Below are 16,464 nucleotides of genomic sequence, written 5' to 3' on the forward strand. Positions count from 1 at the left end.
AAATACCAAGAGTACCACTGTTTTCAGGAGAGAGGAGAATAAAAGGGAGAAAAGACAACAGACAGCACGATGCAAGTTGTGAACAACCCAAGACCAGTTTTACATTCAGGGTAGGTTTATGAATTTGAAGTTATAAAGTTACAAGACATTGGTAATATTGTGGGCCACGATTTTGCCAATGGTGGCGAGTCTGGGTCAGCTGGCATTGGTGGTGTGTGGGGATGGTGCTCCCGGCTCCAGTCCGCCCTCTCACAACAATCTTCCCTAGATAGGGCTTGTTCAGCCTGCCCTGCGGGATTCCCGGCAAATTAACAGGAAGCAAGTCTGATGATGTCATTTGATGACGCGTCATCAGCCAGTTTCCTTAAAGGGACCATGGCCACCTTTTTTTGACAGTTGTTCTGTCAGTGTTTTTCAGCATTGAGGTACTAAAAACACTGACAAGCACTGCATAAAGGTGTACGGCTGCACCCAGGCTCTCAAGACTCCCTCCAGATGCTTGGGAGTCACAGCAAGCAGGGAGGTTCTCTTCCGTTCCAATGGGCAGAGGAGACCACCCTAGAAGATCACCACAGCCTGTTGTACAGGAGGCCACAAGCAGAGATGTCGTCAAGAGGACCTGGCTGCGGTGGCGCAAACCTTTGAATGATCTCAGTGTATCATGAAACGTTACTGCAAAGCCACACTCAACCTCATCCTGCTGTGCCACTCATCACATTCCCATCACTCTGCCTTCCCTACGCTACTCCTGCATATCCTTACTCACACCAACTTACCTTGCACCTCCACCTTTCCCTCTCTCTCTATCTACATTATCACATCCCCATCTCACCAGCCACACCCCACACTTACCCTCACCCTAGTGCAAGCATTCTAACTAACAACACACAAGGGTAAGCACTTGAGTATTTTAGCCATTGTTCATGTAGAGTTTCTGCTAATGTGTTGTCAAATATTGAAATCTTTATTTTCAACACTTTGTATTCTTGGACAGATTTGTGTGCACCTTTGGAAGTGGTTTAGTGAGTTGTAGTGAATGGTTAGACATAAGGATATCCTGCACAATGGTGATGAGTGTAAAAGGAATGGGTTGGACATTGCAGGGATGCTTTATGGTGCTGTTGTGGGGTGGTGCCAACCTGGCGCATCACGTGGCAGTCAGGGTGTACAGTGTAATGTGAAGTAAATCTGGCCATGGTGAGGCCATCCCTGGCCTCCCGGGCAGCAATGTGGTCAGGTGCTGATGCCCTGTGTCCTGTGCAGCACCAGGTGATTGTGGATAATGTTGGCGTTGTTGTTGGTGATGCTGGTGTGTTTAGTGATGATGTTGGGGCTGATCATGGTGGGATTCTGAGGACCAAGGTGAGATTTTCTCAAGGGCACTGATGCTGCTGGAACAGATGGCAGGTGAGGTTGAGATGACAGAAGCGATTTGTCAATGGTGAGAGAGGTTGTTCCAAGGAGATGACAGTGGATCAAGAGATCACTACAGACACTTCCAAACAGCATACAGCTCAAAAGTTTTTTCCAATCTCTGAAGGTTTCAGTTTCTGAGATTGGAAAGTGAACAGCTGTGAAATGGTTGCTTTTATACCACTTCTGCAGCTGTCAACCAGTCAAAGCAATGGAGAATCATGGAGAACCCGACACAATGGCAGGCAGTGACTAGTGGGGTACTGCAAGGTTCTGTGCTGGGGCCCCAGCTGTTTACACTGTACATTAATGATTTAGACGAGGGGATTAAATGTAGTATCTCCAAATTTGCGGATGACACCAAGTTGGGTGGCAGTGTGAGCTGCGAGGAGGATGCTATGAGGCTGCAGAGCGACTTGGATAGGTTAGGTGAGTGGGCAAATGCATGGCAGATGAAGTATAATGTGGATAAATGTGAGGTTATCCACTTTGGTGGTAAAAACAGAGAGACAGGCTATTATCTGAATGGTGACAGATTAGGAAAAGGGGAGGTGCAAAGAGACCTGGGTGTCATGGTACATCAGTCATTGAAGGATGGCATGCAGATACAGCAGGCGGTTAAGAAAGCAAATGGCATGTTGGCCTTCATAGCGAGGGGATTTGAGTACAGGGGCAGGGAGGTGTTGCTACAGTTGTACAGGGCCTTGGTGAGGCCACACCTGGAGTATTGTGTACAGTTTTGGTCTCCTAACCTGAGGAAGGACATTCTTGCTATTGAGGGAGTGCAGCGAAGGTTCACCGGACTGATTCCCGGGATGGCGGGACTGACCTATCAAGAAAGACTGGATCAACTGGGCTTGTATTCACTGGAGTTCAGAAGAATGAGAGGGGACCTCATAGAAACGTTTAAAATTCTGACGGGGTTAGACAGGTTAGATGCAGGAAGAATGTTCCCAATGTTGGGGAAGTCCAGAACCAGGGGACACAGTCTAAGGATAAGGGGGAAGCCATTTAGGACCGAGATGAGGAGAAATTTCTTCACCCAGAGAGTGGTGAACCTGTGGAATTCTCTACCACAGAAAGTTGTTGAGGCCAATTCACTAAATATATTCAAAAAGGAGTTAGATGAAGTCCTTACTACTAGGGGAATCAAGGGGTATGGTGAGAAAGCAGGAATGGGGTACTGAAGTTGCATGTTCAGCCATGAAATCATTGAATGGCGAAGCAGGCTAGAAGGGGCAAATGGCCTACTCCTGTACCTATTTTCTATGTTTCTATGTTTCTAATTACCTTGCATGAAACCCGAGGGACGGCAAACTCATTAACAACTTGGTAAAATTGTAAGTCCCTGGTAAAATTCATTTGTTACCTTTAAAGTGCCTCAATGATCTTAATTGGCTGGCCCACCACTTGGTGCCAGGTCTGCAATCCGCAGGCAGACCCGACACTTGAGAAACTGACAAGGAGGCGGGTTCAGAGCGGACTACTGACCCACTATCAATCAGGGTCATTTTGACAGCGGGCTCATCTCCAAACCTGCACTCGCAGGGCTGGGGAGATTCTGGCCATGGTGTGGAATGCTGCGGCATTAAGGAACAGCACTGTGGAAATGTGAGACACATGCTCAAGCTTTCTACTTTGCTAAATTTCTGATGTCAGTCATGCCAATATGGGGTCTAGTGCTGCTTCATACAAACTAGGAAGGAAATGTAGAAAGAGGCACAGCCTTGGACCACTGTACTTTGTCTCTGACATTGGTGGATGCCTTCTCGGAGCAAGGTACCTGTTACGTATGAATAAAGAGTCTGACTAAATACTGTGAGCTCAAAGTAAAGTGTGACTTTAGTCTTGTATTGCAGGTCTCCAGAGTGCATCTCCAGCCTGTGAGGCCTCCTTAAGTACAGGTGCTCCCAAGGGATTGTGGGATCCCTTGGGACTCCAGGGGATGACCCCTCTTGTGGCTACACAAGGTATTTACAGGTTTACATATATAACACTCCCCCCAAAGTCAATAGTGTAACTATTTACAAAGTGAGTCCATCTGGAGCCTTTCTTTTCCTGGTTGATCGTTTTGGTGCAAATGCTGGTTTTGGTGAATCGTTTGTTGGGCCCTTGCTGGGCTGCTGTGGATGATGGGTTCTGGTGGGCAATGGCAGCCTACTGAGAGCATCGGCACAGTTTTCTGTGCCTGGCCTGTGGCGGATGGCGGAGTTGTATGTGGATAACGTGACCGCCCATCTCTGGATGCGGGCCGTTGCATTCGTATTTGTTAAGTACTGACTCTAATGTACTGACTTACACGAGACACATGCTGAAGTCAAGGTCACTCAGGACCTGCACCTTTAATTCCAGCTCTCCAGTGCTGCACTTGCCTGAGACCTCCCTTTATATACCTCAGTGGGACAGGTATGGAGTGTCTCCTGCAAGTGCACCCCTGGTGGTAAGGTATGCTTATTGTTACAGGTCACATCCAGTTACAGTCATGTATAGCATGGTAAGATACAGTTATATACAGTAATGTGAGATACATGACATCACCCTCCCCCAAGGTCTTATTGCCTTTATAGATTCAGTCTCTCAGTTGGAGTGTCTTAGTTGTGGTTCAGTTGTTTGCCTTGGTGCCTGTTTTTCGTTCGGTGTGATTGCTGGTATCTCGCCTGGGCTGTTGTTTCGTTCGGTGGAATTCTCTGCCCAAGGAAGCAGTTGAGGCTGGCTCATTGAATGTTTTCAAGTCAAAGATAGATAGGTTTTTAAGCAATAAGGGAATTAAGGGTTACGGGGAGAGGGCGGGTAAGTGGAGCTGAGTCCACGACCAGATCAGCCATGATCTTATTGAATGGCGGAGCAGGCTCGAGGGGGTAGATGGCCTACTCCTGTTCCTAATTCTTATGTTCTTATGTTCTTAGTTCTGCCACGAAGTCGGGTATGCTTTGGCCCACACAGCGTCTGTAGTTGTAGAACCTGTGTCTGGCCATGTGTAGGCTGCTCGCTGGCTTCAGGTGGTCTCTCACTAGTGTGCTCAACTCCTCAAATGACTTGCTTGCTGGTTTCTCGGATGCCAGCAGGTCTTTCATTAAAGCGTATGTTTTTGAGCCACAGCTGGTCAAGAGATGGGCTCTTCTCTTGTCTGCCTTATCGTCGCCCAGCCAGTCTTTGGTCACAAAGCTTTGCTGGAGCCTTTCTATAAAGTCATCCCAATTGTCTCCAGCGTTGTATTTCTCATCTAAGCTGTTGGTAGCCATTCTGTGGATTCTGTGATACCGTAACTCGTTGCCACTGTTAAGTCCTGACTCTAATGTACTGACTTACACGAGACACATGCTGAAGTCAAGGTCACTCAGGACCTGCACCTTTAACTCCAGCTCTCCAGTGCTGCACTTGCCTGAGACCTCCCTTTATATACCTCAGTGGGACAGGTATGGAGTGTCTCCTGCAAGTGCACCTCTGGTGGTAAGGTATGCTTATTGTTACAGGTCATATCCAGTTACAGTCATCTATAGCATGGTAAGATACAGTTATATACAGTAATGTGAGATACATGACAGTATTAATCCCCTTACTTTCGGAAAAAAGGGATATCAGTGGCTTAAGGTCAGTTTGCAATTCAAATTTGAGCCCAAACAGATATTGATGCATTTTCTTTACCCCATAAACACACGCTAACGCTTCTTTTTCAATCATGCTGTAGGCTCGCTCAGTCATAGACAGACTTCTGGATGCATAAGCAACCGGTTGCAATTTCCCAGATTCATTAGCTTGTTGTAATACACACCCGACCCCGTACGACGATGCATCACATGCTAGTATCAAAGGCTTACATGGATCATACAACACAAGCAATTTGTTTGAGCATAATAATTTTCTAGCTTTTACAAAGGCATTTTCTTGGCTTTTACCCCATACCCATTCGTCTCCTTTACGCAGTAAGGCATGCAACAGTTCTAACAGTGTGTTGAGACCCGGTAAGAAGTTACCAAAGTAGTTCAGGAGTCCTAGAAACGACTGCAGCTCCGTCACATTCTGAGGCCTCGGTGCGTTCTCAATTGCCTCCGTCTTCGAATCGGTGGGCTTGATGCCGTCCGCCATGATTCTTCTTCCCAGAAACTCCACTTCAGGTGCAAGGAAAACGCACTGCGAGCGTTTCAACCTGAGCCCCATGTGGTTGAGTCGACTAAGAAACTCCTCCAGGTTCTGCAGATGCTCGACTGTATCCCTACCTGTAACCAAGATGTCGTCCTGGAAGACCACCATGCGCGGGACCGACTTCAGTAAGCTTTCCATGTTTCTCTGGAATATCGCTGCGGCTGATCGAATCCCAAATGGGCATCTGTTGTAAATGAAGAGACCTTTGTGCGTGTTGATGCAGGTGAGGCCCTTCGATGATTCCTCCAGTTCCTGCGTCATGTAGGCCGGGGTCAAATCCAGCTTCATGAACATCTTTCCTTCCGCCAGCGTCGCAAAAAGGTCGTCTGCCTTTGGTAGTGGGTATTGATCCTGCAGGGAGAAACGATTGATAGTTACTTTGTAATCACAGATTCTGACGGTGCCGTCTCCCTTGAGGACTAGGACAATAGGACTGGCCCAATCATTGAATTTGATCGGCGAAATGATGCCCTCTCATTGCAGCTGGTCTAGCTCGATCTCCTTCCTCTCTCATCATGTACGTTACTCTTCTCGCCTTGTGATGGATGGGTCGCGCCCCTGGAATCAAATGGATCTGCACTTTTGCTCCTTGGCCGATGCCTGGTTCGAACAGCGAGGGGAACTTGTTTAAGACCTGGACACACGTACTGTTGCCAACAGACAAGAGCGCTCGGACATCGTCCCAATTCCAGCGTATCTTTTCCAGCCAGCTCCTGCCGAGCAGCGTGGGACCATCACCCGGTACCACCCAGAGTGGCAGCTTGTGCACCGCTCCATCGAAGGAGACATTTACAGTAGCACTGCCGATTACAGGAATCAGTTCCTTTGTGTAGGTTCTAAATTTCATACAAATGGGAGTCAAGGCTGGCATTGAAGCCTTGCTGCTGCACAATTTATCGAAAGTCTTTTTGTTCATCATGGACTGGCTCGCGCTCGTGTCCAGGTCCATTGACACAAGGAGTCCATTTAATTCAACTTTCAGCATTATTGGGGGACACTTTGTGGTAAATGTGTACACCCCATATACCTCTGCCTCCTCGGTCTGAGGCTCTGGTTCGTCGTGATTCACCGTGGATCTGTCCTCCTCTGCAACATGGTGGTTTGCAGGATTAGCAGGGTTTGCAGCTTGCCTGCACACATGTTGGAGGTGTCCCATTGTTCCACAGCCCTTGCAAATGTACCCTTTGAAGCGGCATGAATGGAAACGATGATCACCCCCGCAGCGCCAACAAGGTGTTAATGGCCTTGCATTCATCACCCTTGATGGTGGACTCTGAGACATCTGCGGACGTGTAGCTGCAGGTATGTGTGACCTGCCCTGTACATTGCGATTTGAAAACAACAGCACTTTGTTCACAGTACTTGTAGCAGCACTTGTGTGCTGAGAGGTTTGCTTTATATTGTCACTAGTGGCAATGAATGCCTGGGCTATCGCTATGGCTTTACTCAAGGTTGGGGTTTCTACAGTCAAAAGTTTGCAAAGTATCACTTCATGGCCAGTGCCAAGTACAAAGAAGTCCCTGAGCATGTGCTCCAAATGTCCTTCAAATTCGCAATGTCCTGCAAGGCGTCACAGCTCAGCGATATAGCTCGCCACTTCCTGGCCTTCAGGCCTTTTGTAGGTGCAGAACCAGTATCTCGCCATCAGAACCCGTTCCTTCGGGTTCAGATGCTCTCGGATCATCGTACGATTTCTCTGTGGGTTTCGCTGGAGCAAGCAGATTTTTCATGAGGCCATACGTTGATGCCCCGCAGATGGTGAGAGAATCACCCTTTGTTTGGCAGCGTTCGTTTCTCCTTCCAGCTCGTTGGCCACGAAGTATTGGTCGAGTCGCTCCACGAACGTTTCCCAGTCATCTCCCTCCGAAAATTTCTCCAGGATACCCACTGTTCTCTGCATTGTTGGGTTCATCATCTGTATCTCGTCGTCAGTTGTTACGTATGAATAAAGAGTGTGACTTGATACTGTGAGCTCAAAGTAATGTGACCTTAGTCTTTTATTGCAGGTCTCCAGAGTGCTTCTCCAGCCTATGAGGCCTTCTTAAGTACAGATGCTCCCAAGAGATTGTGGAATCCCTTGGGACTCCAGGGGATGAGCCCTCTGGTGGCTACACAAGGTATTTACAGGTTTACATATATAACAGCACCTGCCACCATGACACAGCATTAATACTATGCTGCACATGGGGTTCCCAACCCTCCCGGAATGACCAGAAGCGTCCCGGAATCGAGGGTACCTCTCCCAAGCTCTGCCTTCAGCACCGTGGGCGATCAACAAATTAAATTTCCTGCTGCAGTTTCCCCACTGCGCCCCCCCCACCCCCTCCTCATTCTGTGACATCAATGGCTGCTTTTAAAGGCTCAGTGATGTCATCCGACCACCGCTGCAGAGAGCCACAACCACATGGAGCGTAGTCGGCCAGGTGCTGCTAGATGCAGAGTCGGGAATTGGGAGACTCGAGAATCGCGGATGTCCATTCAAAAATTCTCTGTCCTTGTGAGGGCTCTGAAATTGGGAGGAGGTGTATAATGGAGGAGCTCTGAAATTGGGGATGGCTCATGAGTGGAGGGGGGGGGTAGTGGAAGAGGAGACTGGGGAGCAAGGGGAATGAGGAATAGGGACCGGGGGAAGGATGGAGACTGGGGAATGGGGATCAGGGGAAAGATGGAGACTAGTGAATGGGGACTTGGGGGAGAGATGGAGACTGGAAATGGGAGCTCGGGGGAGAATGGAGACTGGAAATGGGAGCTTGTGGGAAGAGATGGAGACTGGGAATGGGAACTCGGGGGGAGAGGTGGAGACTGGAAAAGGGAGCTCGGGGGGAGAGATGGAGACTAGAAATGGGAGCTCAAGGGGCAGATATGGAGATTGGGAAATGAGGATCGGGGGAAAGATGCAGACTGGGGAATGGGGGCTTGAGGGAGAGATGGAGCTTGAGGAATGGGATCTCGGGGGGAGTGATGGGGAATTTGGGGATGGGAGGTCGTGGGAGGGAAGGGGACTAGCGATCGGGAGATTGGGGTTAAGCGAGGTGGGGGAAATAGGTTGGGGGTGGGCATTTGTCACAGAGCCGGGAGCAGCAGCAGCGAGGTGGTGAGTGGGAGTGGCACTGAGAGAGGAGCAGCCAGTAAAGAGAGAAGTGAAACCTAGAGCCCTTACTGTGGATAAAAAGTGAAAGATTATTTCCATTGGTGGGCAAATGGGGAACTAGGAAACAGATTCTCACTGGAAGCAACAAAGGGGAAGAGAGGAGAGCTTGAACTGAGGGCTATTAGCCCGTGGGATACTTCACCTCATGTAGTTATTGAGGTAGACACTAACACTTCATGTTAAAGGGAATGGGATATATATATGAAAACGGAATATTGAAAAAATATTTGGGGGGAGGGTTTGGAATGGGGTTACAGGAGAGAGCACCAGCACTGGGAGATGAATGGCCTCCTCCTGTAATGTAATGTCTATAATTCTAAGAAAACTTTCCTTTATCGAGCCTGAGTTCGGAGAGTGGTTTTGAAATGTTGGTGCTGAGCTGAGTTCAGGGCAATGTGTCCCATGAGTAGTGCCCCAAGCACTGAGCCCACTGCCCTATGTGTGATCTCTCAGTTTGGTTCAGACTCAGTGCCGCTAAGTTTTGCCGTGTGAAGTCCAAGTACAGATTAGCTCTGACTCATGCTCCCAGTTAAGAGTTGCTATCTTCATACAGAACTAGAGCCTTTACCAGAGACGAAGGTGATAGGGCGAGAGATTGAGCCTGTTAAAAGTGGCCGACTGGGATGCCTGACCCCAACTTGTATAGTGCAGGAGGATTCTGGTTACGGTTTCAGGCTGAATATCAGTGGTTTGTCGGATTACTAATAGTTACAGGTAGGATGTCAGGGCATTCGTCTATTACTATTAGTTAAATATACTGAGTTATTGTCTTACTCTGGGTTATGAGGGGACTTTGAATGTTACGGCTTTACTATTAGTCATCAGTGCAATTTTGCTGAGTTATCATTCTTTACTTTTTTTCCCCTCTTTGTCTATAATGGCAGCTGGTCATTACTACGCCATTCACACCCTATCCACATTAACCTTTTTCTAACCTCTATCATTACCATTTCAATTTGGTCCACAATCCCTTTTGTCTCTCTAATCTCTCCTGCCTTCCACCCCATCACAAACCTTCCTTTTTGTTCTTTTTTTCCCTCTCCCTTTCAGAATGTGCTCTTTTCGAACATTCGACAGTTCTGATGAAGGGTCATCGACCCGAAACGTTAACTCTGTTTTTCTCTCCACAGATGCTGCCTGACCCGCTGAGATTTCCAGCATTCCCTGTTTTTATATCATTCATTACTGATGGATTAAAATTTCCTCCCACCTCTGGTTTCCGCTCTGTGAATTGCTTCTCCACCTTCCGATTCCCCTCTTCCCCAACCTCAGTCTCCCCTCTTTCCCGCCCTCAGTTTCCCCTCTTCACCACCCTCAGTCTCCCCTCTTTCCGGCCCTCGGTCTCCGCTCTACCCCGCCCTCGATCTCCCCTCTTCCCCGCCCTCGGTCTCCCCTCTTCCCCGCCCTCGGTCTCCCCTCTACCCCGCCCTCGGTCTCCCCGCCCTCGGTCTCCCCTCTACCCCGCCCTCGGTCTCCCCTCTACCGCGCCCTCGGTCTCCCCTCTACCCCGCCCTCGGTCTCCCCGCCCTCAGTCTCCCCTCTACCCCGCCCTCGGTCTCCCCTCTACCCCGCCCTCGGCCTCCCCTCTACCCCGCCCTCGGTCTCCCCGCCCTCAGTCTCCCCTCTACCCCGCCCTCGGCCTCCCCTCTACCCCGCCCTCGGCCTCCCCTCTACCCCGCCCTCGGCCTCCCCTCTACCCCGCCCTCGGCCTCCCCTCTACCCCGCCCTCGGCCTCCCCTCTACCCCGCCCTCGGCCTCCCCTCTACCCCGCCCTCGGCCTCCCCTCTACCCCGCCCTCGGTCTCCCCTCTACCCCGCCCTCGGTCTCCCCTCTACTCCGCCCTCGGTCTCCCCTCTACCCCGCCCTCGGTCTCCCCTCTACCCCGCCCTCGGTCTCCCCTCTTCCCCGCCCTCGGTCTCCCCTCTACCCCGCCCTCGGTCTCCCCTCTTCCCCGCCCTCGGTCTCCCCTCTTCCCCGCCCTCGGTCTCCCCTCTTCCCCGCCCTCGGTCTCCCCTCTTCCCCGCCCTCGGTCTCCCCTCTACTCCGCCCTCGGTCTCCCCTCTTCCCCGCCCTCGGTCTCCCCTCTTCCCCGCCCTCGGTCTCCCCTCTTTCCCGCCCTCGGTCTCTCCTCTTTCCCGCCCTCGGTCTCCCCTCTTCCCCGCCCTCGGTCTCCCCTCTTCCCCGCCCTCGGTCTCCCCTCTACTCCGCCCTCGGTCTCCCCTCTTCCCCGCCCTCGGTCTCCCCTCTTCCCCGCCCTCGGTCTCCCCTCTTCCCCGCCCTCGGTCTCCCCTCTTCCCCGCCCTCGGTCTCCCCTCTACCCCGCCCTCGGTCTCCCCTCTACCCCGCCCTCGGTCTCCCCTCTTCCCCGCCCTCGGTCTCCCCTCTACCCCGCCCTCGGTCTCCCCTCTTCCCCGCCCTCGGTCTCCCCTCTTCCCCGCCCTCGGTCTCCCCTCTTCCCCGCCCTCGGTCTCCCCTCTTCCCCGCCCTCGGTCTCCCCTCTTCCCCGCCCTCGGTCTCCCCTCTTCCCCGCCCTCGGTCTCCCCTCTTTCCCGCCCTCGGTCTCCCCTCTTCCCCGCCCTCGGTCTCCCCTCTACTCCGCCCTCGGTCTCCCCTCTTCCCCGCCCTCGGTCTCCCCTCTTCCCCGCCCTCGGTCTCCCCTCTACCCCGCCCTCGGTCTCCCCGCCCTCGGTCTCCCCTCTACCCCGCCCTCGGTCTCCCCTCTACCCCGCCCTCGGTCTCCCCGCCCTCGGTCTCCCCTCTACCCCGCCCTCGGTCTCCCCTCTACCCCGCCCTCGGCCTCCCCTCTACCCCGCCCTCGGCCTCCCCTCTACCCCGCCCTCGGCCTCCCCTCTACCCCGCCCTCGGCCTCCCCTCTACCCCGCCCTCGGTCTCCCCTCTACCCCGCCCTCGGTCTCCCCTCTACCCCGCCCTCGGTCTCCCCTCTTCCCCGCCCTCGGTCTCCCCTCTACCCCGCCCTCGGTCTCCCCTCTTCCCCGCCCTCGGTCTCCCCTCTACCCCGCCCTCGGTCTCCCCTCTACCCCGCCCTCAGTCTCCCCGCCCTCGGTCTCCCCTCTACCCCGCCCTCGGTCTCCCCTCTACCCCGCCCTCGGCCTCCCCTCTACCCCGCCCTCGGCCTCCCCTCTACCCCGCCCTCGGCCTCCCCTCTACCCCGCCCTCGGCCTCCCCTCTACCCCGCCCTCGGCCTCCCCTCTACCCCGCCCTCGGCCTCCCCTCTACCCCGCCCTCGGTCTCCCCTCTACCCCGCCCTCGGTCTCCCCTCTACCCCGCCCTCGGTCTCCCCTCTACCCCGCCCTCGGTCTCCCCTCTACCCCGCCCTCGGTCTCCCCTCTACCCCGCCCTCGGTCTCCCCTCTTCCCCGCCCTCGGTCTCCCCTCTACCCCGCCCTCGGTCTCCCCTCTTCCCCGCCCTCGATCTCCCCTCTTCCCCGCCCTCGGTCTCCCCTCTTCCCCGCCCTCGGTCTCCCCTCTTTCCCGCCCTCGGTCTCCCCTCTTTCCCGCCCTCGGTCTCCCCTCTTTCCCGCCCTCGGTCTCCCCTCTTTCCCGCCCTCGGTCTCCCCTCTTCCCCGCCCTCGGTCTCCCCTCTTCCCCGCCCTCGGTCTCCCCTCTACTCCGCCCTCGGTCTCCCCTCTTCCCCGCCCTCGGTCTCCCCTCTTCCCCGCCCTCGGTCTCCCCTCTTCCCCGCCCTCGGTCTCCCCTCTTTCCCGCCCTCGGTCTCCCCTCTTTCCCGCCCTCGGTCTCCCCTCTTTCCCGCCCTCGGTCTCCCCTCTTTCCCGCCCTCGGTCTCCCCTCTTCCCCGCCCTCGGTCTCCCCTCTTCCCCGCCCTCGGTCTCCCCTCTACTCCGCCCTCGGTCTCCCCTCTTCCCCGCCCTCGGTCTCCCCTCTTCCCCGCCCTCGGTCTCCCCTCTTCCCCGCCCTCGGTCTCCCCTCTTCCCCGCCCTCGGTCTCCCCTCTTCCCCGCCCTCGGTCTCCCCTCTTCGCCGCCCTCGGTCTCCCCTCTTCCCCGCCCTCGGTCTCCCCTCTTCCCCGCCCTCGGTCTCCCCTCTTCCCCGCCCTCGGTCTCCCCTCTTCCCCGCCCTCGGTCTCCCCTCTTCCCCGCCCTCGGTCTCCCCTCTTCCCCGCCCTCGGTCTCCCCTCTACCCCGCCCTCGGTCTCCCCTCTACCCCGCCCTCGGTCTCCCCGCCCTCAGTCTCCCCTCTACCCCGCCCTCGGTCTCCCCGCCCTCGGTCTCCCCTCTACCCCGCCCTCGGCCTCCCCTCTACCCCGCCCTCGGCCTCCCCTCTACCCCGCCCTCGGCCTCCCCTCTACCCCGCCCTCGGTCTCCCCTCTACCCCGCCCTCGGTCTCCCCTCTACCCCGCCCTCGGTCTCCCCTCTACCCCGCCCTCGGTCTCCCCTCTTCCCCGCCCTCGGTCTCCCCTCTTCCCCGCCCTCGGTCTCCCCTCTACTCCGCCCTCGGTCTCCCCTCTACCCCGCCCTCGGTCTCCCCTCTTCCCCGCCCTCGGTCTCCCCTCTACCCCGCCCTCGGTCTCCCCTCTTCCCCGCCCTCGGTCTCCCCTCTTCCCCGCCCTCGGTCTCCCCTCTTCCCCGCCCTCGGTCTCCCCTCTACTCCGCCCTCGGTCTCCCCTCTTCCCCGCCCTCGGTCTCCCCTCTTCCCCGCCCTCGGTCTCCCCTCTTCCCCGCTCTCGGTCTCCCCTCTTCCCCGCCCTCGGTCTCCCCCTACCCCGACCTCGGTCTCCCCTCTACCTCGGTCTCCCCGGCCTCGGTCTCCCCACCCTCAGTTTCCCCACCCTCGGTCTCCCCTCTTACTCCCCCTCAGCCTCCCCTCTATCCTGCCCGCGACCTCCCCTCTACCCCGCCCTCAGTTTCCCCTTGACCCCACCCACGGTCTCCCCTCTACCCCACCCACGGTCTCCCCTCTACCCCACCCACGGTCTCCTCTCTACCCCACCCACAGTCTCCCCTCTACCCCGCCTGCGGCCTCCCTTCCTCGTCGCCTGCTCACAGGTGGCCTCCTGGTTCTTGGAACATCACACAACAGCTGCTGGTGCAAGTCCACAAAAAAAATACTCAACTCGGAGGGTCCAACCTTTATAAAGGTAAATGTAACAACATTTGCAGAAGTCATGTGATCAGATGGCATTTAATCAAATGGCACATGATCAAACCTCCAGGAATGCCTCCATCCAGAATGGGCAACCCGAGTTGCATAGTGCCAATACTATTTAGTGACATACAAGCTAGATACTTACTTTTGATTTACCTCTACCCAGTGACACAGAGTTTTGCACCATATGCTATGAAATAGCAAATAAAGCAGAAAATTATTAACAGGGCACAAATCATGTCATTAAAATTGTTTTTTTCAGTGATACAGAGGTAATTTTAATAAATTACAGGTAGACTACTAAAAATAAAACATGCAGGTCCCTTTGCTTGATAGGACTGAAGTACTCAGAGGCCTTCACCTTGTTTATTCCCCTCCTGCCTCCCAGCCACAGTCAGAGATCGTTCATGAAACACGTGGCACTCTCCGGTCATTGCTCCTCCCACTCCAGAAATGTAACGATGGTGGCAGCATGGTTTACACACCTTGAAACACCGTTTGTTTGCTGCTATGTCGTGGCAGTCAGATATTGAAGGTGCTTATAGCAATAGGAAAATCGTGCTCTATATATTTACCAAACCCAGAACTCGCAATAGTGCATCATACTGTCATCGGCAAAGCATTAAAACGGCATCAATTCCACTGTGTGAAGGCAAGTTCACGAATCTCAAACCCAGTGCCATTTCAAAAAGACGCAATAACCACAGTTCTCCAAATTCAGCTCTTGACAACGACTTGCATTTCTATATATATCGCCTTTCACGACCACCGGACATCGCAAAGCGTTTTACAGCCAATTAAGTACTTTTGAAGTGTCACTGTTGTAATGTAGAAAACATGTGGATATACAATTGACAATTATATTTGATAAATCAAAAGTTATTGGTCTATCAATATATTCCACAAGAGATTCTTTGGTAGATTCTCTCTGATAACTTTTATGACAATGCCCCATTCACCACCAAGTAAAACTGCATTGCAGAACAGGCTAAGTGCAAAGCAGTTTGCAATGTTGAGAGAGCAGCTCCAAGCTGCCCTAAAAAGTCACTCTGGGATTGCTGGCCGCTTTATAGAAGCCGAATGCTCAAGCTGGCGTTCGTTTGCCCGAGGCAACTGCAGCAATATCACCTCGCCGGCTGTTACTTCACACTCAGAGAAAGAGCACATTCAGTTGGGAGGCGAAATGCAACTTCCAGTTTCATTGTCTCAATCTCTGATCGGGGCGAGAAATAAAGAGACGCATAAAAAAGCGAAATGATATGAAAGGCGGATTCTCCTCAAGGATTCTAGTGCAGTTTGTAGAAACAGAACTGAAGCTGAACGGAGCTGAACTCCAAATGACCCGTCACTTTGCCATTATTTATCAAACGTTGGTTTAAAAAATGAATAGAATGTGCAAATAATGTAAGTATTGAGAGGACCGAAAGCAGGTCGTTGGGATTTGATCCACCAGCTAACTGAGGAAAATAAAGTTCAATAGAGTGCCAATAAAGTTTGCTGAGTTAAATAATCATCGTTACGTAGTGATTGCAATTGGTCTCTTTATATCTTTCAGCAATCTTTAGAATTATGAGAAAAGCAGATCAAGTAATAATAATTTGCTCGGGATATAATGTTGGTTTCCCCAGCAATTTGAAATTACACACGGAAACTCCGAACGGAGGAATGTCATAACCCCGGAATAATGCCCACAATAAGACACGAGCTATGAAGAGGTGAGGAGGGTTAAAGTGGAATTGTAGCAGTGTTCGATCAAAGATACGACTCTGCCTTAAGCAGAAAGTATCCAGTCCGCAAGCACGTTTATTCTCATTGGCCGGGTACTGAATAATAAATCAACAAAACCCTTCTCCACACAACTGCTAAAGAAAGCGGCATTCACCAAGTCATCGGTTCTTTGGCTTAAAAATAATCCCTCCGGACACTTCAGTCTTTTCCCACTGTGAGAGCACTGTCGCCTTCCTTTTTATGTTGCTAGGAATTATAATAAACTAAATATCGTTCTAATCAAATGAAAACTGTTCTACAATGTATATTTACGGGATGTGTTTTGCTTAGCGTTTAACGTAATACAAATATTAAAACATTTTTTTCTAAGCAATCGCGGGTTGTTACTTTTAACAATTTGTGGAGATCCCACTGTGTACAGAACGGTATCGGAGCGTCAGCAAATTCAAATACTGGAACAGGAATATTACTGATACAGAAAAAGAAGTCTTGCAAACTTACCTCCACGCTGAAGGGCTGCTCCTCGCCGCAAACGGAACAAATAATCCAAAGCAAGGTTTGCAAATAAAACGCCCCGGAATATACAAATGCAAGTCTTCCTTTGTACAATGTGGTTAAAGGCTTAGTGAACCCGTTTGCCATATTTCAAAGAAGGAGTCGCTCATTTGTAAAGGAGCTGTCTGTGGCTGGAGACAGAGCCAGACTGTGAATAAGAGGGAGACAGGGAGCTGTGCAGAGCCGGGGCTGCTCTGTGCTGCGGATCGCTCCTGAGCAATTTCACTGGCTGCAACCACTGAGCTCGAGTGTAACAGTCCAGATAGCCTTCAGCGAGTCTGCGCACTGGCTATCCAACTACCCCGTACAACTGGCACAGTCCTCCCTCACGGCGGAAACCGAGAGAGCAGAG

At 52.9% G+C, this 16,464-nt stretch overlaps 1 protein-coding gene across 2 annotated transcripts in view; it reads right to left on the minus strand.

The window, feature by feature from the left end:
- LOC139276174 (matrix metalloproteinase-16-like) overlaps nt 1-16,199 on the minus strand; it is a 421,723-nt gene extending 405,524 nt beyond the window's left edge. Inside the window, exon 1 of one of the 2 annotated variants that reach the window (XM_070893755.1) lies at nt 16,059-16,199. In XM_070893755.1, coding sequence (XP_070749856.1) covers nt 16,059-16,199 — 141 coding nt within the window. The remainder of the gene's footprint in view (nt 1-16,058) is intronic. The other variant, XM_070893764.1, reaches the window with a different exon arrangement.
- Between the last annotated feature and the right edge of the window lie 265 nt (nt 16,200-16,464).

Source organism: Pristiophorus japonicus, chromosome 1 (assembly GCF_044704955.1).
Source record: "Pristiophorus japonicus isolate sPriJap1 chromosome 1, sPriJap1.hap1, whole genome shotgun sequence".
Lineage (NCBI taxonomy): Eukaryota > Metazoa > Chordata > Chondrichthyes > Pristiophoridae > Pristiophorus > Pristiophorus japonicus.